The sequence below is a fragment of the Peromyscus maniculatus genome, chromosome 4 (assembly GCF_049852395.1).
Source record: "Peromyscus maniculatus bairdii isolate BWxNUB_F1_BW_parent chromosome 4, HU_Pman_BW_mat_3.1, whole genome shotgun sequence".
Taxonomy (NCBI): Eukaryota; Metazoa; Chordata; class Mammalia; order Rodentia; family Cricetidae; genus Peromyscus; species Peromyscus maniculatus.
The window spans coordinates 86,736,743-86,758,260 of NC_134855.1; the positions used below are offsets into that span (position 1 = coordinate 86,736,743).

Here is a 21,518-nt window from a genome sequence, read left to right on the forward strand (position 1 = left end):
AATAACCTCTTCATGAGAAAAGGAAGAATTCATTGTACGTTTAGTTGTACTTGTTTATGAGTCCCAAGAAAATGCACTGAAAAGTAGATAGCAATAAAGCAGTTCATATTTTCCCACACACAATCAGGACTTTCTTTCCTGATCATTTAAATATAAGATTCAGGAAGAAAGAGAGGGGGATCTGTGGTTGGTATTTAAAATGAATAAAATAATTCCTTAATAAAAAAAACCTAATAATGTTCCTCAAAATTGTTGGAGTACAAATAAAATATTGCCATGATTTACTAAAGTCTAATCTACAACAATAAATACTTCACTGTATTTTAAGATTACAGTTCATGTTTAGCAGATGTGTTCTAAACACAAGCAGGTGCTCATTGACAGTTCCTTCTAGATCTGAAGTAAAATAAGTAAAAGATTATTTAAAAAAGCTTTAAGATACAAAATAATTGAAGTTATTTGGAAAATAGGATATCCAAAATAATACTATATTTTTATACACAGACAAGCAACCATACTTAAAAATTAACAAGTGTAAGGGCTTCATAGAGGTTGATTAGGGGTTATGGGATCCGTAATGAGGAATGAAGAAAGAAAAATAAAGAGGGTCTCTCTCACACAGACCCATGAGTGGTATCTGAATTGTGTCTGATTAACTTTATTCACTTGACTTCTGAGGAATATAAAAAATATGTACATTTTAAAACTAGATAATAAATATCTCATTGAAATATTGTGTTGAAAATATGAGTTGAACTGTTTATACTACCTGCAATGAAGTAGAAAGTCTCATTCAGTAAAGATATATTTTTATTGACTCTGAAAGTCATTAAATCAGAGAATTTTAGTCCTGGCTAAGACCTTTAGAGGCAAACATTTCATTTTCAGATATTCCATTACAAACTTTTAATTTATATTTGGAAATCACTTGCAATGAATAATTGTCTTTAAAAAGGGGGTTTTCAACATTTAGTAGGTAGAATGTTTGCCTAGTATTCACAAAGCCTGGGTTCTACCCCAGGTTCATAGGAACCAGGTGTGGTGGTTCATGCCTGTAATTCTGGTGCTTCCGAGGCACAGACAGGAGGATTAGGAGTTTGAGATCAAACCTGGCCAAATAGTGAATTTGAAACCAGTTTGGCATACATGAGAAGGTTATTCAAATAATAAACAAACAAACAAAAACAAAACCTTTTGTGTTCCAAAAATTTTAGACATGGCTTTTATTTCTTTTGTACTGCAAGCCACAATAACATGAGATAGGAATTCAGCTGATTATGACAAGCTAATACCTGGAAGAATCCAAGGGCCTTCCAGAGGTCAAGGAGTCTTGTTGATATTGACTTTTGATTATTAGCCATTTCCTGCTATGAATTTCTCCTGTGCTGTTGTAGCTTTTCCATCATTCGCTGGGCACGGTTTGGTTTCCCCTCTACTAATGGAATATTTAGATAACCTTCTATGCAGTAACACAACCAGGATCCCTAATTTCAGGCCTTTCTGTAATTATCATCATTAGCAGCATCTGATCAGGATTATCCCTGATACTGACGGAAGTATCTTATCAGAGATACCTCTGTACTCTCTAAGAACAAACTTAAACATCCGGACTATCTGTTTGAGAAGGCCTGTTGGATGTGCTAATTAAGCTTAACTTTCTCCCTTTCCAAAGTCTTATCTCTAGTTTTAGATCTACCTCTGACTATTAACTCAGAACTAAAGAGTTTCTACATACTGGTACATCAGTCTGAATCAGGCTGCCCAGTACACTCCCCAGCCTAGCTAGAAAGCAGTAGCCAAGATAGCTTGGACATATAAAGGGTCAAAGGAAAAGAAGGCAGTTTTATTTTCACTCATCACTGATAGACTCCTACTACTTTACCTAACCACTTCCAAAAATACAGTTGAGTACATAAAACACCCCTTGCTCCCATATTAACAGAATTTAGCCCTCAATTGATTCTATTCCCCATTAACCACTTCCCTTTTGGATTGCAGATGATGGCTGGCAATTACTGCTCTTTTGTGTAGATCTTATTGACACTCCTTTTGACCCTGAGGGAATTCAAGCCTGGTGACCTCATTTTAACCAGTGCATTGTTATTGTATGGGTATATAACTGTAAACCTCAGAGACTTGGGAGAATGAGACTGAGAAGAGAAAAGAGAATAGCAGAACTAGATGGGTAAGAATGGGAGAGAAACAAACTGAGATGGGGAAGAACTACATTGAAGGACTAGAAGAGAGTACTAGAGGAACAAGAAAGAAGTCAAGGAAGAGCCAGATGGGGAAAAACAAGATGAGAAAGAAGGAGATGGGAGAAGAGCTGAGATGGCAAAGAAGTAGATAGATGAGAACCTAGATGGGGCAGAACTAAGATGAGAGAATTAAGATAGAACTTAGATGGGACAGCAGATAAATGTAGGAGAAATCAAGCAAGAAAGGAACTAGGCATGAGAGAAGAACTGAAGCTGTGTAGATAGGATTTTATCCCAGAGGAATAAAGTAGATGGACAAAAGAGCTCAATGTACTTAGATTCTTTTCCTGAAAATAATTCATGCCATCGTTCGTAGCTTCTCTTCTGGGCCCCTGGTAAGAAAACTGTTAAGGCTGGACCATGATAAGTTTTGTGAGTTTTGGTCATAGAAAACATCGAAAATTGTTCATTAACTCAGTGGTAACTCAGAGAAGTTGTTTAATACATCTAAGTGCTAAATTCTTCACTGTATCATGATTTATGAAACAAGATGATAATGCTGTATGCAGTTCTCTCAAAATTGCCTCACAGGATTACAGTTTAATACTATCATGTCTGTGATAATCAAACTCCAATCATTTTAAGTAAAAGTTTTGGGCAAAATATGGAATCACCCATTTTTAAAGACAAATATATGCATGATTGACTATATTTTGAGTTAATTATTCAGAAATATCGAATTTTCTATCCTCGTGGGTAGATTTGGATTAATTTATCAGCTCATGAAAACTATCCCTTTCTTTTTAAGTGTCACCACTAGGAACTTGAAACTAGGAGCCTCACAATTTTTATGAGATAGTATCTTTCTTTCTGATTTTCTTGTATCAATACCTATTAACTTGTGGTTACATTATTCAGCTCAGGCTCATTATTTTTTATGTTCCTTATAATTAATTTACCATATCCAAGCCTTTTACCAGGCCTACCAAAGTCCTTTCTTAGAAGTCAGTAAAGAATTGACATCAAACTGACATATCAATCAGCAAGGCAGTTATTCACAGTTACCTCTCCCGTGACTAACCTCAAACACAATAATGAAGGCCAGTCGAGCAGCGAGAATGTGCCAGTACTGTAACGTGAACTCATAGGGTTTGGAACTCCAAGGCGGGCCTCTATAGTCTCGGTACCTGCAAGCCACAAAAACAGAAAGCATGAAAGATAGCAAAATGTTCATGATTACCCAAGTCCAAAGTGGTAGTTTAAATGAGCTGTTTTACATGTAGAAGGGAGGAGATGGCATGGCAAAAAAGCAAGCAGGAAAGATAAATACATTCTAGGTAAATACCTGCAGTAACCAGATTTTCCCATTCCAAGTTCACTCAGGTCAAAGAAGGATAGGCTATTGTTGACATATCCTTTTAGGCAACTAGGAAAAATGACAGGACTAAATGAGGCAAAAATTAATACATTTCTTAAATGATTTCTTCTTTCCAAGTGACAGAATTTAATAAATGCCATTATTCCCTCTATTTTAAGTATTCAGCTTTCTTATTTCTGTTTCATGTCTTCTTGTCCTGTCATTTCTTCTCAATATTTTCCCCATTGCTTTTTTTATTTAGTTTACTTTTTAAAAGTGGTTTCTGTCCATGAGTCATCCTGCTACTTGTGCATTTAAAGTCGGTAAATCTTTTGTAAACACACATGCATGCAACATAATTGGCTAATTATAAGTAATATTTATTATCTATTTACTTATTCAATATGTTTATTGTGCATCTATATTTTGTTACAAAAATTCTCAGTGCTTGATACTCAACTATGAGCAAAACAGGTATTTACACACAGTGATGTTGCTTTTATCCATCAAGAAAGATGGTTATTAGACAGGTGTGGTAGTGCATAATTTAATTCCAGAATTCAGGAGGCAGAGGCAGTCTGGTCTCTGAGTTCAAGACTAACTTGGTCTACAGATCAAGTTCCAGAATATGCAGAATGACACAGAAAAACCCTGTCTCAAAACAAAACAAAACAAAAACAAGAAAAAGAAAGAAAGAAAGAAAGAAAGAAAGAAAGAAAGAAAGAAAGAAAGAAAGAAGGTTGTGTAGTTTGTAGGAAAAATGGCTGCAAATGAAAATAATCATATTGAGTGACAGTCTGTGCCAGAAAAACAATGGTTACATATTTTCTCTCATGTGTGTTTCCTAGATTTTAGACAGACACTTAAAATTACGTATGCAACTATGACATAACAGCAGAAGTCAAACAGTCTAGATATACAATGGGGAATATTGAGAGGGGAGCTAGTGTATGTGGCCATGAAGGGAATACACTTTAAGTATGCAGCATACATCTATTAAAAAGTTCTTACATCACCCAATGCCATGTACATTGAATATAGATAATAAAAATAATTAAATGTGTCAGGTGATTTTTTTAACTTTACATATTAAAAGAGTAGATACTAAATTCCAGAGTCTGAAAAACAGTCTAGTCATTATTATTTCTTCTTGGGACTGACTTTTCTCTTGCAATTCCAACAATTACAGAGTGCTTAGTAGCACTCTGTATGGCAAAGTGTGACATTTTTTACAGAGAAGATTGAAAGTTGCAGATTTTGTAAAATTAATAATTATTAATATTTCATGAAGGACACTTTGCTTTTCTCATTGGAATTTTCAAGGTGGTTACATGATGGTTGAGAATATTAGTAACTTGGTGCCAATATTCTGAGTTAGGCAAATTCATATGGGACTGTAGCCACCATTGTTGATGCACCATCAATCTAAATGTAAAAAGTTGAAGGTGGAAAAAAAAGTCTTAGTGTTACTGTGAACATAGTGTTAATGTGGGCTGATAGATGGCTTAGGAGGTTAAGGTACTTGTCACCAAGCCTGAGGACCTGAGTTCTATCCCATATGTTGGAAGGGAAATACCCCAATGCGTCTTTTAACTTTCACAATGCTCCCTCATACACACAATGCACCAATAAATAATATATAATAATATTGTGATATAATAGTAATGTTATAAATAATATAATAATTTCAAAACTGTGTTTAAATCATAGACCCTAAGGGATGTTTGCAGACCACATGTTGAGAAATACTCTTCTAAGAAAAATGGTTTTTAAAATCTGGATCCAAGGACGTGTCTATTACATTCTTACCTTTAAAATATTAGTCACAATGCAACAATGGCAACTGTATGCCATGTCCGTTCTCTGTCTTGTAGCATTAGTCAAGTGTTTTCTTGTCGGTATATCCCCTCCACTACTGTCTGTCTCTTCAGGGCTTGCTCTGAAAATTTCTAACCTGGACAGATTTTTTTTCAATTTCATTGCTAAGTATTCTTAGAAGATTATAAAGTAATTGAGTATTCCTCTTGATATATGATGTCCAAATCACAGAAGAACTGCATAGTTTTGCCTGAAAATTGATCTGCAGCTGAAATTGGTCACTGAATATGGAGATGTCAGGTGCTGTCCACAGCAAAGACAGGTTCTGCAATGTAAACTCAGCCAGTAGAATTTTCAACCACCACTAGGTGGCAATAGAATTACTAGCTATTAATTTGTGTAAGAAAGTCACCAGAGAGCAATTCTACATATTTCACACTTGATCTTAGCCAAAAGTTTGAGAAATGATTGACTTATACTTTTCAAATTCTTAAAATCTGCTCCTAGATCATTTTGCATTAATAAAAAGGCAGCATTTTGGCTTTTCAGTATCGGTATTGAAACAACCTTATATTTACACTGTGTGCATTCACAGACACCATTTCATAATCATACAGCCTATGAACACTTACTATTATGAATCAACCATGTCACACAGATGATGTATATCTTAACAAATGACAAAGTTAGAATTCAAATTTAAGGTGTCTAATATTGAATCCCTTTAAATCTCTTAAGGATTCTAAGACTTGTTTAAAAAAATCAATTGTACAATGCTTCTATCACTACTCCTCTTAAAAAGAAGGGACACTTGTGTTCAAGGGCTTTTCCAGTGTTCTAGAGAAACACCAGTTAGCCAGTAGTTCATTAAGGGTCAATGTCACCCTAAAGCAAAGCTCCACCTGTTGTGGCCCATGATTTCTATCCATACCTATTGTTGCTCTCACTCTTCTACATTTTCTTACAGATTTTACATCTAAGGTGGATATTCGCCTACAAAGTCATTCAAGGTGCCCCAGTTCTCTATAGTCAGTTCTCACATAAATTGTCCCCTAATACCTTATGCAAAGGAAAAATGTGAGGTAACAAATATTGCCTAAAGTGGTTGTCTATATCCAGTTATTTTGCCTCCCAGGGGACAGCAGGCAAAGTCTAGAGATACCTATTGTTATCAGAATGTATGGATTAAGACAGTTGTCACTATATCAACTGGTTAGAGACCACACATGCTGCTAAGCATCATACAGTGAGCCAAACAGCCCCCTTCCTAACTTGAAAGAACCGTTTGAATTAAAATGTCAATAACCAAACCAAACCAAACAAAAAGTACTGTAGAAGGCGATTCTGCTTCAGTCAGACCCCTGGCTCTATGTGCTTCCTGAAAATGTCTAGGCACTAAGATGGCCGACTTTGCAGGTTCTGTTTCTCACTTTTTACTGTCTTTGTTCCATTTTTTATGAGCTTCACTTTCCCATCTGCATAGCAACAACTCTGAATTGCCTGGTTTGAAGATGCTGAAGAGTCTATTCAGGCTTTAAAACTGGCTCTTTCGAGAAGAATTAGACTGTTCTTAGCATTTTGACACATTTTCAAATAAAAACAGACTCTAAAATAAGTTGCTATAGAAAGCATGTTCTGTTCTCAGTTCCATTTGCTTTTATCTAATAAACATATTATAAATACAATGACCAGAAACATTACTTTTTAATGGGCACAGAACAAAACTTCCCAGTAAGCTGTCCTTTTAATTGCAACTATGAAATAGATTAGAAAAATATGTAAATTTTAACCTTACTTCTCATTCTGCTTTACATGATTTGCACAAGGGCCATATTTGTATTCGTAGACAAAACGTGGGATGTAGTCAGATGTAATAGCAATTACAAATGCATTGGTGATCACAGCCAGTATGCCAATTCCCTCAAGAATTCCAAGCCAGATACCTGGTTGGAGAAAGAATAAAGCTAGTGAATAAAAGCAAACAAGATGAAAGCATTCTGATTTATTTAATTTTGGCAATAATATTCTGTTTATTTTGAGCCACATTCTGTTCACCATTTACATTTTTTTTAATAAAAAAGGGTTATATTGTATTATTTATTGTGTGTGTGCTCATGCACTTGGGTCCCTACAGAGAGCAGAAGAGAGCATCAGATTGTTTTGTAAATCCCTCAATAATCTTCATGATGAAAACTGAACTCTGGACCTTGGGAGCAGCAACAATTGCTCTTAACAGATGAGCCATCTCTTCAGCCCCTTGCTGCTTTTTTTTTTAAACTACAGTCCACATACCCCAGATACTAGAGATGTTGCATATACTATTTCAAAAAAGGGAAAATTGAGTCTTACCTATGTCAGTTGCTCGAGCTGGCAGAGGCCTCCTCCACTGGGTCACAAATTTATATGCATCCAATCTTATTTCTATGATATTGTTTAACAAAGCCAAAAGAGGGGCCAGAGGAAAAGCAGCAACAAAGATGGTAGTAAAACCAAATTGCAAAACTATAAGACAGGAACATTAGGGAGTTATAAATTACATAATAAAATCTACTGAGTGCCTCTCTGCACCAATTACGAGCATTAGATGAATTACCTTTAATGATACCTCTACTCAGTAAACACTCTTATTTTTACAGTTGAAGAAACGTTTGATCCTATGTGATAAGTAAACTTGTTAAAGAGTAGATGGGTAGAAAATGTTAAAAATCTGTACTCCATCACAGATATGGGTATATTTAACGTCTACTTTCTCTCCCACTCCCCATATAATATGAGGAGGATAGGAAAATGGAGAAGGAGATAAAGGAAGAAAAAGGTGAGGAGGAAGAAAAAGCTATCAATAAGACAAGCAAAGAGGAACACTTCCCTTAAGGCTCTGGCAGGGACCCCAAAGCTCTCTACTCCACTACCCTATCTTCTCTTTTTATAGATGTGGATACTGAAGGTCAGGAAATAAGTCAACAACTGGACTGGGAAGCCATATTTTCTTAGTATAAATTAAGGACATTCCTGCAGAAACTCAGACTGGGTTTGAGAGTGTGGAGAGGACGGATATGGGAGGAGTGTGGGGAGGAGGGGTAAATATGGGACAAATATAATGTATCAAAATACTAAAGAATTAATAAACATATTATTAAAAAATAACCATGAATTTCTTTGAGGAGGATACTATTTTTCTTTATAAAGAGTTGATCCAGCTTTGTTATTTTTCATCAAAATATTTGCTCAGTAGCCTGCTGTGGTGATGCATGCCTATAATCCTCACACTTCTGACTTTGTTTGGATAAAATTCACTTGCATTTCAGAATGATCAGTGTGAAAAAAGAGTACTGTCATTACTGCTGTTTTCCTCTTAAACCAAAGCTCATATTAACTAGAAAAAGCAATATCAACAGAGCCAAATGGTCCTGCAGAAAAGCCTCTCCTTACCCATTTCTAAGTACTCATCCATCAGTCCATGAATGTTCATGGGCTGAAGATTCCAGTCATTTTCCCATTGTGGTATGGAAGCATCCTGTATTCCACGCTTGATTTTATGTCGTGACCACCAGTTTTGGATTAACCTGTATCAGAGAGCAGACCAAGGCTATGTAACCTGTTACTGAACCATCTGTGGAAATGTGTATTTTACTAAGAAACAACAAATTTCAACTAATCTTTTTGTTGTATCAAGTATTTTTGGAAGTGAAGACAGTCAGTGGTTTTAACTTTTCAATAAGTGAAAAAAAAGTAAGTCTGAACTTTAAAAAGTTTAAAATCTTTAAATTATAAAGTTAAAAAAAATAGTGAAAGTTACTAGATTCTATCGTCCTGGAACTCTCTAAGGTCCTCCAAACATCTAGATATTTATTAGGAATTCAATGCCATTAAACTGAACCATTCCTTGATACTGACTCGGCTAAATTCATTTCTCCTACCTCCACCTATAAAAACTCCTACGTTGCCTGTTGTCTTTAGCTCTGTGCCTTTCATTGCTCATACTCCATCAGTGTGTGGGTTGTACATGTGGATGTGAATAAAATTACGTTCTGCATGAAACAGTAGGCCTACATAAACTTTCAAGAGTCCTAGGCTCTGGTCCATCTTGTCTTGCATTGCATGTGGGATATTTGTTCAATTAACATTTTTCAGTTTATAAACATGAAAAGTTTGAACACTAATGCCAACACTCTGCTACTATCATTAACGGAAGTTGTCAGGCAATGGATATGCTTACATTCCAGTCTGTGGTCTGGAAAATAAGTGAAAATACTCTATCTCTGGCCTGGGAATGGTCATGACACTATGATGTCTAGAGATAGCCTGGTGTGCACTGTGAGCGGCTTTTGTATGATGAATTACATAAGACTTTGAAAGATACTCTAGGATGACATATTTTTTCACAATTCAGTGAATAACACTTAAGGCTCAATTTTAAGTAACTGGAAATTCAGAATCTGTTTGAAGACAGAGTGCTCTGGTCAACATCCCATGGAGGTCGCCCTTGGAATCTCACAAAGATGTGAAAAGGGAGGTAGGTTAGAATTGACACAGCTCTGCTTGTTTAAATTTTATCTGTATTGTTTTTGCTTACGGTTTTAATTGAATGGAAAATTGTGGTTTAAAATTTGAAAACCACTGCTTTGGTGATCCATTCAGTCCTGCTAAGTATTCACCTACAAGGCCTTTCCTAAGTGTTTGAAAAACAAACATGGAATGAGTATCTCTTGCTATTTTCCCTCAGTATTTGACATGCGTGATCCAGGCTTACCATCTGACTCAGGGCATGGTTAAAATGAGTATCGGACATAAACAATGCACACAGCAGACCACATGTGGTGGTGGTGCGAAGAACCCTTCTCTGTTCTACAAGGGCCGCAATTCCACCCTGCTGGAACTTATGAAGTGCTCATGGCAGATCCAATCCTATGCCCCACACTTGATGCCTAATTTCCTCAGTTGTGCTTATGTACTTCCCATCCCATACATTTTAAAGTGATAAGCAAAGGAGAGGAAGGGACGTAGCAAGTGCACGAGGAACTCTAACCCTTTATTCAGGCTTCATGTAGAAGAGATTTCATGGAATCTGTTATATAACCTATACATACATTATATCCAAATACATTACATACACATTTGTATATAATATACACTCTTCCAAAGTGTTTTCTTATCTAAAATTTAAATTCTATTGGGTCATTTCATTTAGTCTTTCTCTTGTTTTACAAGTGAAAGAAAAATCTCAGAGAGATGACACAAACTCTGATCAAAATTAGTAAGAAACAGAGAAGGAATTCAAATCAGGAGTAGATAGTTCTGAATCCATGCTCTAAATCTCCCCATAGTTTACCAATACCCAGTATGCTGCTGTGTTAATTTCTCCACCACTAGGTTGGTGGCTCAAGAATGTCATTTATAGGAAGACATAAAAAAGAATGAAAGTAGAATTTGATGAGTAAACTTGCTTTATATCATTAATCAATGATCAAATCCATTTATATCATCAGTCAGCTAATCAGTTTCTCCCTCATATTAAATGTCCTCACAGGATAGTATCACATCAATTTGCTACTAATGATTTTTGTAGACGTGAGGAAAGCATCATGAAAGGACTAGAAAACATTGTTCTGCCTGACATCTTTTGCTTGAATGTATCATTTTGGAAGGAAAGGAGGCCCTTTTTATTTAACAGCAATGTCACCATCACCTATATCTCTTGATAGCTCAAAGACAGCAGAAAATTATTTTTAAGATACTTTCTTACTAATGTTTTAAAAATAGCTAACAAGCTGAACTAGTGTTCTATGTACATTAGTTCCTTTAATCTCATCAGTTGGTCCTGAAGTTGATCATACCATTTATCTTTTCTTAAAGACATGAAAACTGAGGTTCAGAAAGCCTAAACTTACAGGCATTCACACATTTAGTAAGGGACAGTGACCGATCATCTCACAGCTCACGAACCCTAAATTATAACTACAGATAAGACACATCTAAAGATAGAATGCTTACGGATATCCCAGCTCCATGAAGTTGTTCCATATTTGCTTCAAAAACATGATGACTCCCATCTGCAGGCAGAGGTCTATCAGACAGCCACTAGGATGGCACTAAAATAGAACAGCAAGAGCCATAAGGATCCTGCTCCCACGCCCCACACCCCAAGGATCCTGCTTCTGCTCCTGAATCCCAAGCTGGTTCAAATATCTCCAACTTTAAATTGCAAAGTAAACTTTACATCTGGGTCACATTTTCTCATGTGAAAAAATGGAAACAGATACAATGACACTTTCAGTAATTACGGTGGAATTTGGGTTAGCTTTTAGTGAGTGCTTGCTAGCTCCCACTGTCAATCATAGTCCCATATAGGGAATGCTAACAAATGTTCTACATCCGCAAATGAGATATTAGAAAAGTAATTCTGATACAGCTTATGATTTTGTTTCAAGTATTTTTTATTTCTAAATAATTTTAGATTTTCTGAAAAAAAAAATCATACATTTTAGTAAGTTCTCATATATTCCTCTCCATTCAACCCAAAGCTAAGAAACTAACAGTAGTGCATTGTAATTCAATAAACTGCAGTCATCACTGGCATTTCTCCCCTCTCCTCCAGGACTGTTTAACAGGGAAATTAGCATACTGCATTGCATGTCTTTCACGTCTCCCTGTTTTCTTCTCTTCTGGACAGCATTTTTGTAACCTCAAGAAGTTTTGAAGATTACTGGTCCATGCAGGTCTCCTTGCCTGGGTTTTTTTTTTTTTTTTTAATGTCGATTTTCTTCTCTGTGCTAAGTTTTTGCTGTTGTTTAGATTTTCAATAAGTTGGTATGAAACACACACACACACACACACACACACACACACACACACACACACACACACAAAATGTGACTTAAGTGAATACTGCAACCAAACTGTGCTGCTTGAAACTGCACTATAAAAGCAATTCAGGTGTGGGTCTGGAACTTTAGAAATGGGATCATGTCCTGCTCGTAAGGATGAGTGTTCCTGTGACTTTGATCATAGTTTCTATTTTTGTCAAATTGGTACTAGTGGGACTTCAAAAGGAATGAATAATTAAGACATAAAAGAGCCTCCTTTATCTGTTCCAGCCCAGTAGTTCAGCAACCAGTTAGAGAATAGGTTTGCCCATGGCCATGCTCATGGCATAGCAGGGTCCAGATTCCAATCATCCTAGTACACCTCTTCCTTCTAGCATTAGCGTATGTCATCCTGACTTCTTCCTCACTTTATACCATTAATGTGTTCAGTGGAATGTGGAAGCTGAATCACTAAGATACAGGGGATCATCACAGTTCAACAAGATGGTTCTTCATTTTTGTAGAGAGACTTGGAGGAAAATTGACTTGCTCAGAGTCTGAGGAAAGAATACTCTGGTCTCCTTCCCATAATGCATCACGCTAAGTATAAATTCCATTTACCAAATATGTCAGTTGCCTTGGAGTGTAGGCTTGGCACACATGCAGTATTATAAAGGGACGGGAGAAAGAAAATAATGAGAGACATATGATTGAATCATTCCAGTAAAGGGCAAGTGAAAGTGAAAAGGCAAGTCAATAATGAATTGGTTAAAATTGAGTCTTGAAGAATTTGTAATTTACAAATTTCTTTATCTTTCTTACAGAGAACAAGAAGGAACATTGGTTTCTGTTAGTTTGTCCAATTCACATAGTGATGGCCTTGAGCTAAAGCTAATCATTAAATACTGTAAACTTCACTTGTTAAAACATCTCATACTTAGAATGTATAAATAGTCATGGATGAATGTGCAAAAGACCGAGGCATTAATGAGCAAACCAAAGTTCAGTGTTTTCACATATTCTCTCCTTCTCGGTGAGAATGTGTGTAGGGAAGGTGAGAGGGAGGCTGAGTGTCTTCAGTCATTATACCTTCGTTGAGGAAGCGAGGGACTGGCCAGGACTGGCAGGCTCCACAATCCTTACCTTTACCTACTCTACAATTTTTACTCCAAAGCCAACTCACAGTTGTTGGTCTTCTCAGCCAAATGCATTTCCATGGCTATGCTCACATATCCCATTCCAATGGTGGCTGGCAAACAGTGTGCAAAGCAAGACTTTGAAGCTATGCTGATTTTACATGCATCATAGTTTCATCAGTTTTGTGACTTTTGGCAAATTATAAAACTTCTCTATTCTTTTGTTCACCCATCTATGAAATTAATATAATAATAATATTTTTATGAGGATTTAATGAAATTTTACAGAAAGAGCACTTATAACAGTTATTGCAATATGCCAGCATTTAGTGTTTGTTAATGTCAGCAATTTAGAACAATTTAATAATGAATTTACATGATATTTTTGTGAGATCACGTAACTATAGTGAGAATCCAAATCCAATATAACCACTTCATAAAAGTTCTGATAAATTATATTTTTTAAATCTCTTTATACTGGTTCCTATCAATTGGGCCTGTTATTTGAAATGCATAATTTAATTTCACAAATGAGAATACTGTGCTACCTCTTCCTGTTCTTCCTGTTACCAGTTTAAAAAGGAAGGAGCTGAGATTCCCAGATAAGATATTCCTCTAGGTGGGAAATTCTAGTACACAGACTACTAGAACCTAAGGACAAAACATTTGTTCATTTGTGATTATATCCTATACTTCGTGATTATTAACACTATCAAATAAGTCAATGAGACTGTCCTTTGAAGACCCTCCATCAGAGGCTTGCCATAGAGCTTGTGCTCATACTGGCTTATGTGAAGGAATACGGACTCGATACTTCTCCTTGATTTTCATGCTCTCTCTATAATTGGAGATTTCTAAAGTGTATCATAAATTACAATGCTAACTTTATGTTTTCCTTTGTGGGTAAATATAGCCACCACATATCTCATCTATAATGGAAAATGTGGAGAACGATTATGAGACATTTTTCTGATACCAGTATTATAATTATTTTTTCTGGAGTTTTCAAACAGTAATTAGGATTTCCCACAATTTCATCATTAAGAACAAGAATATACATTTGAATATTAATGGTAGTAATAACTCCTAAAAGGGTGTCAATATGCATCTATGTGGCTATAACCACTCTGTTCCCACCTTTGGCTTCCTAACTAATCCAGTCAAGCCCTTTTGATAGAAGTAAGCCTTAAGTTACTAAGTGGATGACCAGGGTAACTAGGCTTTTGTTGGATGTGGGTATAATTCCTGGCCATAAATAACAACAAAAATAAATTAACAGACGTATGGATAAATAGAACAAAATAAAACTGAAAATAAAATTGAGACTTCCAGGCAATCCCAGGCTTATGAAAGGTCTTAGTGTTTTCCCACACCCTCAACGTCTTCCTTTGTAAAAGCCTATGTAGATGTGGGACTCATTATGCACTCAGTGTTTGCCTCCAACTTGTCACCTTGCTTTTTCAGTTTCTCAAGTGTTGGGATTACAGGAATGTACCATGGCACTCAGCCTTTGTCTGCCTTTGCCCACAGAATACTACAACTGTAGCTACGAAGCCATAACAGTGATAAGTATCAGCAAATTTGTGAAGATCTTCCCATAGTCTACGGTTGTGCTTATTGTGTTTTGTAAATTAACTACTATCTATAAATAACTTGCCAACATAATTATTACTACTGCTGGTTTAGCATGGCGAACCAGTCAATGAATGATGAATTAAGCACAAAGAACAAATTACAAGGGTAAGTAACATTTGAGCCCAGCTTTTTATTGTAAAGCATGTATTCTTAGGAAGTTTTAGGCTTTATTCATGTACAGAGACAATTTCTGGAACAATCTGGAAAGAACATAAATGAGGCCTCCCTGTGATTTTAAGGACCATTTTTTGTAGAGAATAGAATTATATCTCCTTTCATTTTTCTTTTGCAATCTTTTCTTCACTCCTTCTACATTATAACCTCATATCAAAGACATCATCTATCATTGGATTTTTATAATGGAATCATGAAAATCATTTTGATTAAGAGAAGGAACAACATTTTGATCAGGAGAACAGAGATAAGACACAGACAAAATTACAAACATAGGCTTCAACAAATCTAGAGTCTCCTTTTGCTATTAAATATGCAGCTTCTATTTGGTAGAAAATACTTGATTATTCTTTACACAAAAGTAAGTTTTTAATTAGTAAAATATCACATAATAGAAAATAACAGTAATAAAAATGAATTATTTTATGGTCCTAGAATTGAGAAGAAATTTTATAGTATAATATCAATAAATCCAATAAGAACAGTGTCATTTAAGCTAGGCATAATGGTGCATTCATATGATCTCATCACTTGGGAGGTCAAGGAGTTCAAGATCTTAATCAGGTACATAACTAGTTCAAAGCCTTTGTGGGCTACATGAGACTTTTTTTTTTCAAATTGAACTAACAAAAAGTAAGGAAATAACATGTACAAAACAAAAAAATCTGCCATTTTCATTAGATAAATGCTAAATATTTTTCTAAAATGAGATATTAAGAAGAAACTAAAAGAGAAACAAATTGAGAAAATATGAAACAAATTTGAAATATGAGATTCAACTTGTATTAGTTTATGAATTAATAAGCAGGGAAAGAATATCATGAAAATGAACACAAAGAGCACACATAAAAGGTAATATAACATAACCATAGACAGAAAATAGTATTTCTTGATTCATTTGCCACTGAAGGAACCAAAATCACAGGGAAATATCCTTTCACTAGTTATATCGTTTACAAATGCTTGTGTTGGTCAAAGTCTGATAAAGAGACTATATATACTCTAGGAAGTGCTGACTTTTTTCTCACTTCAGTGAAGACTCATGAGATGCAGTGAACCTACCCCCTTTGTCTTGTTTCTCTGGGTCATATGAATTGTAAATCAATAAAGAAATATGAGCTTCCAGCACATGTGATGTGCAATATGTTTATAGATGACTATTTCATACTTTTTAGACTGAATTTTCATTTCATCAAGGGAAACATATTTACATATTTACATTTGGAAACTCATTCAATAGATGATAATACTTTTCCAAGATGAGTAAACTTATGGGGTTATATTCGTGAACCTTATAATAGAAAACAAACAAGCAAGAGCAAGCAATTATGATTTAAAAAGCAATAAGGGAAGAGGCCAGAATATTGGTGTTAAATTGTAAAAGATTAATCCTTTTTAAAATAAATGTAGCTGCTTCCATTTTGAACACAGAAATCTCTTCTCTTCCAAATTTTGCCTCTAACACTCTTGGAAATCTTCCCTCCTCAGCCCATTACCTCCCACAGTCACTGGCCTGTATCCATACCCATCCACACACCCACTCTCATGGGTTTACTTACTTCCTCCAGTCTCCATCGCTCAAAAAGTTTATTGTATTTTCCTGGATGGCCTACGAATCTGTAAAAAGTGTGTGAATTCATTAGCAATTAAGTGAAGTTCACCCGCTGATGCATCACACAGAGTGCTTGTGTGGGCAGACATAATTGTTCACTGGTGCGATTTGTCCCATACAGTTGATATTTGCTATGCTTAAACAACATCAAAGTAACTGACTTTAAAAGGAGAAAGCGATGCATAAACTCAGTACCAATAAGTAGATAGAGTGCAGATATATCAATCTGATGACATTTAATACTTGGTTCCATGTAGAGTTTTAATATTGTGTGGGCCAGGTTAATGAATATCATCATCATGTACTGAATGGTTTTGTTCAAAATGTTTCTAGCTTCTGAATGTTCCCATGGAACCATGTGTATGGAGGGTTAATCAAATAGCAAACTGGGCTCCTTAATTTTTTGTGTTTGTTTCTCAAATTTTAGAGCAAAGGAGGAAAAATAATTAAAATCCTGGTTTACACACCAAGAAATTATAACTCAGGGATAAAATAAAATAATTTCCTTCTAAACAAAATAATAGTTAATGATAATTAGATGATGACTTACAAGTGATGTTTTCTCTCTGTCTCTGTTTTTGTCTCTCATGCACACACACACACACACACACACACACACACACACACACACATGCATGCACCTGTGAAATTTAAGAGGTAGTAGCTTTCAGAGGTTACTAAGTAAGAACATATGTAAAATCTATTACACAACATTCTAAGGCAGAGTTTAAGAATTCTCTACTTCGGTTTCCTAATTGGCAATGGAGATGTTTGTGTTTTGCTTTCTCCTTGGCAATGGCAGGATGTGTAAAGTTAACTTACCTTCCCAAAAAAAATGCAATATAGAAGATAGAACTGTTCAAATTGACAAATTGGAAAAGGAACATTTTCAAGGCAAAGCTGTTTTCCCATTCTGATTCTGTTCGAGGATATTCTATAAGAAACACAGATTATTGATTTACATGCGATGAACGAAAAAAAAATGAGTGTTATACCTTTAAAAGGTTTTCAGTCTTGCAGTGAAAAAGCAAAAGAGAGCATATATAGGCTACAAAATAGAAATAGATGCAAAAGATTTGTACATTATTTGTAAAAACAAAATAATCACAAGCCATTAGGAGAAGAGTCAGGTGTGGAAAATTCCCTTTGGATCAATAAAAGCTCCATATAGGTTAGATTTGGAATGACTAAGAAGTTGAGGTTGCTAAGATTTATTTGGGGAAATCATTCTGAGAAGTCGGGTGGTTTCAAAATGTGCTATTCTGTTTTCTATATATTCTGACCAAGATTACAGTATTTCTGGCATGAAGGTTTCTCAGGCAAGATCTTTATATCAATCCTCAGGGATTATTTCTTCTAGTATCTATACATATGACCTGAAAGAGTTGCCTCTAATGTTGACTTTGAACTTGAGCAATGTACCTCAATCTTACCAACAAAAGACTAGGAAGTTGAGATATAGAAGCATGATAAGAGCTTCTACATGTGTGTAGTTCCTCTTACAAGCTAGATGTCATGTAATAATTGCTCTTGTCCTATTCCAGAAAAACTCAAGACAGACATCCAAGAAAGGACATGGAGAAAGGTGAAGGCCATGAAAGAGATCAGCCATCCCAAAAGCCCACATGAGGTTCAGCACGTGAGTGAAGAGGCCATTGCAGATATCTTTATACTAGCAGATAACTTCATGGAGCAGGAAAAACTGCCTAACAAGTTAACCTGGTTACAAAATCCCAATAAACCAAAGAAATTATTGTCCTCTGTTACGAAGTTCAGAATAACTTGCTATGTATCAATAAGTATAACAAGAAGAGTTTAGTCTAATATGACAATTTTTAATATTAACCTAGGTCCTCTACTACAAGTAATAACACAATGATTTTATAACATCCTTTCATGGAACAAATTCTGGCTCCTTTTGAATGAGCATTTAACTTGAAGGGGAAATGAGTTCTAAACCTTGACAATCTAAATATTGTTTCCTGGGTAATGCATTTATGGCCAAACTATTTCTTAGCTTTCCCTCAATGCATCCAGTCACTGATAATAAACTAGCTATTGGTGATAATCTAGCTATTTGACATCACCACCAGTCACAAAGTAGGTAATTGAGAATGTTAATTTCTATATTTTAAAATTTTGTTCTGTGTGTATTACGTGGTTTCTGAATTTTAAGATGGTAGTGATATGATTCAGTTTGACTTCTGATGAAACCTATACTTTCATGCTTTGGCTGACTTTGTTGCTTCGAATCCGGATTTGTGTAATCAAGGTCACTCATTACTATAGGTAATTGGTTATTTTTTAAACAGCTAACAATCATCTTGGTGCAATTCTCAGTAACCATAAACCTGAAGTGAAATAAATCTCACTTTGGATCTATGAAACTTTGTTCAGTGTGAACTGAAACTTTGATTAAACAGGTTTTGTTGTTGTTATTGTTGTTGCTTCTGAAAATAAAATATTTGGAAAAGTCCAAGAAACAAAACCAAAAAATATTCTTTTAGAATCCTGTCCCTTTGGTGAATGGCATCTAATTTCTAATCTGAACTATATATTAACTTAGATAAAGAATATAAGAAATAAGTACACATAAACATATAGTCAGATTGTATTACATAAATATCAGTATTATCCATTATTATTATTATTATTATCATTATTATTAATTTTTTGGTTTTTAAAGACAGGGTTTCACTGTGTAGTTTTGGTGCCTGTCCTGGATCTTGCTCTGTAGACCAGGTTGGCCTTGAACTAACAGAGATCTGCCTGCCTCTGCCTCCCGAGAGCTGGGATTAAAGGTGTGCTCCACCACCGCCTGGCTAACCCATCATTAGTAATTAAGAACTATGGATCCATAGACTCTATGCCATCACTGGGCTTTCATATATGAAAAATCAAATACTAAGGTAAAACTTTGACATTACTGCTACTTAGAACAAATAGCTATTCTTTTTCCTATTAATTATAGCCACCACCACCCCTCTTCTTGTAAGTTCCTATGTTCTGGAGATAGAATATCTTAAAAGAAATCAACATAGGTTTCAGAGACAGAAGAGAGCTTTGGAACAATTTGTAAGAAAGTTTTTGATAATTCAGTTCAAGTATTTTATTATCCAACCCTAAAAGAACAACAAAACAGATGATTCTCACTTAATGTACACTTTGCGGTGTGTTGGGCAGTTGATCCACAATGATGAAATGGGAACTATTACTCAAATTTTTCATGTACAAATACTACACTAAAAATAACAATAACAAGAAAAGAGCCAAGTCCAGCACATGCCCTTAATCCCAGGCCCAGGAGGCAGGGCCAGGTGGATATTTACGAATTCGAGGCCAAACTGATTTACACAGTGAGTTTCAGGCAGAAAGTGCTACATACTGAGACCCTGTCTCAAAACAAAACAAAACAAACAAACAAAAATACTTTATAGTGATTCCCTCCTCATTGTAGGCATTAGCAGGACAGAATCTTGGAATATAGCTTTTGTTCATGTTGATGGGAGTAGTGGGGGAGAACAAATCTCTTACTATATAACTGTTTAAGAAATGAACCTTGGGCTAGAGAGGTTGTTCAGCCATTAAAGGCTATGCTCACGACCAAAGTGTCAAGAAATGAATTTTCTCCACATTCTTTTCTTTGTTTTTCTTTTTCTTTCTGTCTTTACTTTAAGTATTTGCAGTATACATATTCAGATGGATCTTTTATGAATGCCCCAAAACAAAGTATTCAAATAGGTATTAATACAGAAGCATGAAAACTAATGAGACTGGGTCAAAGGAGAAGCCAGCATATGGGAGAAGTCTGTTTCTTAGAAACTTAAAATGAATTGGAATCAAGAGGCCGAAACCAAAGTCTGAGCATGGAGCTAGTGGTTGAAGAATGGCAACCTCCTAAAATAATGCCGAGACATGTTTATCAGATCACAGAAAGAATCATAGAAGAATCACAAGTACTATAGCAAAATAGAATCAATAAAGATATGACGTGGAGGAGCCTAGGAGAGATACTGTATGCACTTGCATATTCTGAAAGCCATAGCTGTTTTTCTGAGTCAGTAGTCGACAATGTGGGGCAAACAGGTAAACATGTCTCTGAAGGGAAATTGTCAAATCTGAGACATTATCTAAAATTCTAACAGTTGGAGCTTTTCAAGCAAAAGATGGAACTGGAATCTTTTTCATTGTAAATGGCTGGTAACCAGTAGACAATCCACACACCAGGTGTCCTATGAGCTCTATTTTTGTTTTATTGTGTTGTGTTTACTGCCAAATCAGACACCTGAGTTCAATTCCTGGAACCTGCATTGTGGGAGCAAAAAATTGACTCCAAAAGTAGTTTTCTCTGTCTCTGTCTCTGTCTCTGTCTCTGTCTCTGTCTCTGTCTCTGTCTCTGTCTCTCTCTCTCTCTCTCTCTCTCTCACACACACACACACACACACACACACAAAATAAAAACAAATGTAATCCAAAACTTTAAGTGAATGAGAGTCGTTATTTACCCAGCACTTCAGAAAAGTCTTTTACAAGAAAGACAAGAAAGACATCAAAACATAGAAATGAAAGGAACAAACAGATAGAAAGGAAATTTAATATTCTCCAATGGGAAGTAGACATTCTAGAGGCTAACCACTACCTTTTTTCTTAAGGGCTTGTGGATCAAAACTCGTATGTATCACAGTAATACTAAATGACATTCTTAGAAAATACTACACTTTCCAAGTGATGGTGGCTCATGCCTTTAATCCCTGAACTCAGGAAGCAGAGGCAGGCAGATCTTTA

At 35.6% G+C, this 21,518-nt stretch overlaps 1 protein-coding gene across 1 annotated transcript in view; it reads right to left on the reverse strand.

Moving 5' to 3' along the window:
• Positions 1-21,518, reverse strand: part of Ano3 (anoctamin 3) — a 261,204-nt gene that overhangs the window by 4,137 nt on the left and 235,549 nt on the right. Inside the window, exons 19-26 of the mRNA XM_076570257.1 lie at positions 17,556-17,667; positions 16,681-16,738; positions 11,365-11,462; positions 8,803-8,936; positions 7,723-7,875; positions 7,169-7,316; positions 3,544-3,624; positions 3,280-3,385 (exon numbers count right to left, since the gene is read on the reverse strand). Of these exons, the coding sequence (XP_076426372.1) occupies positions 3,280-3,385; positions 3,544-3,624; positions 7,169-7,316; positions 7,723-7,875; positions 8,803-8,936; positions 11,365-11,462; positions 16,681-16,738; positions 17,556-17,667 (890 nt within the window). The remainder of the gene's footprint in view (positions 1-3,279; positions 3,386-3,543; positions 3,625-7,168; positions 7,317-7,722; positions 7,876-8,802; positions 8,937-11,364; positions 11,463-16,680; positions 16,739-17,555; positions 17,668-21,518) is intronic.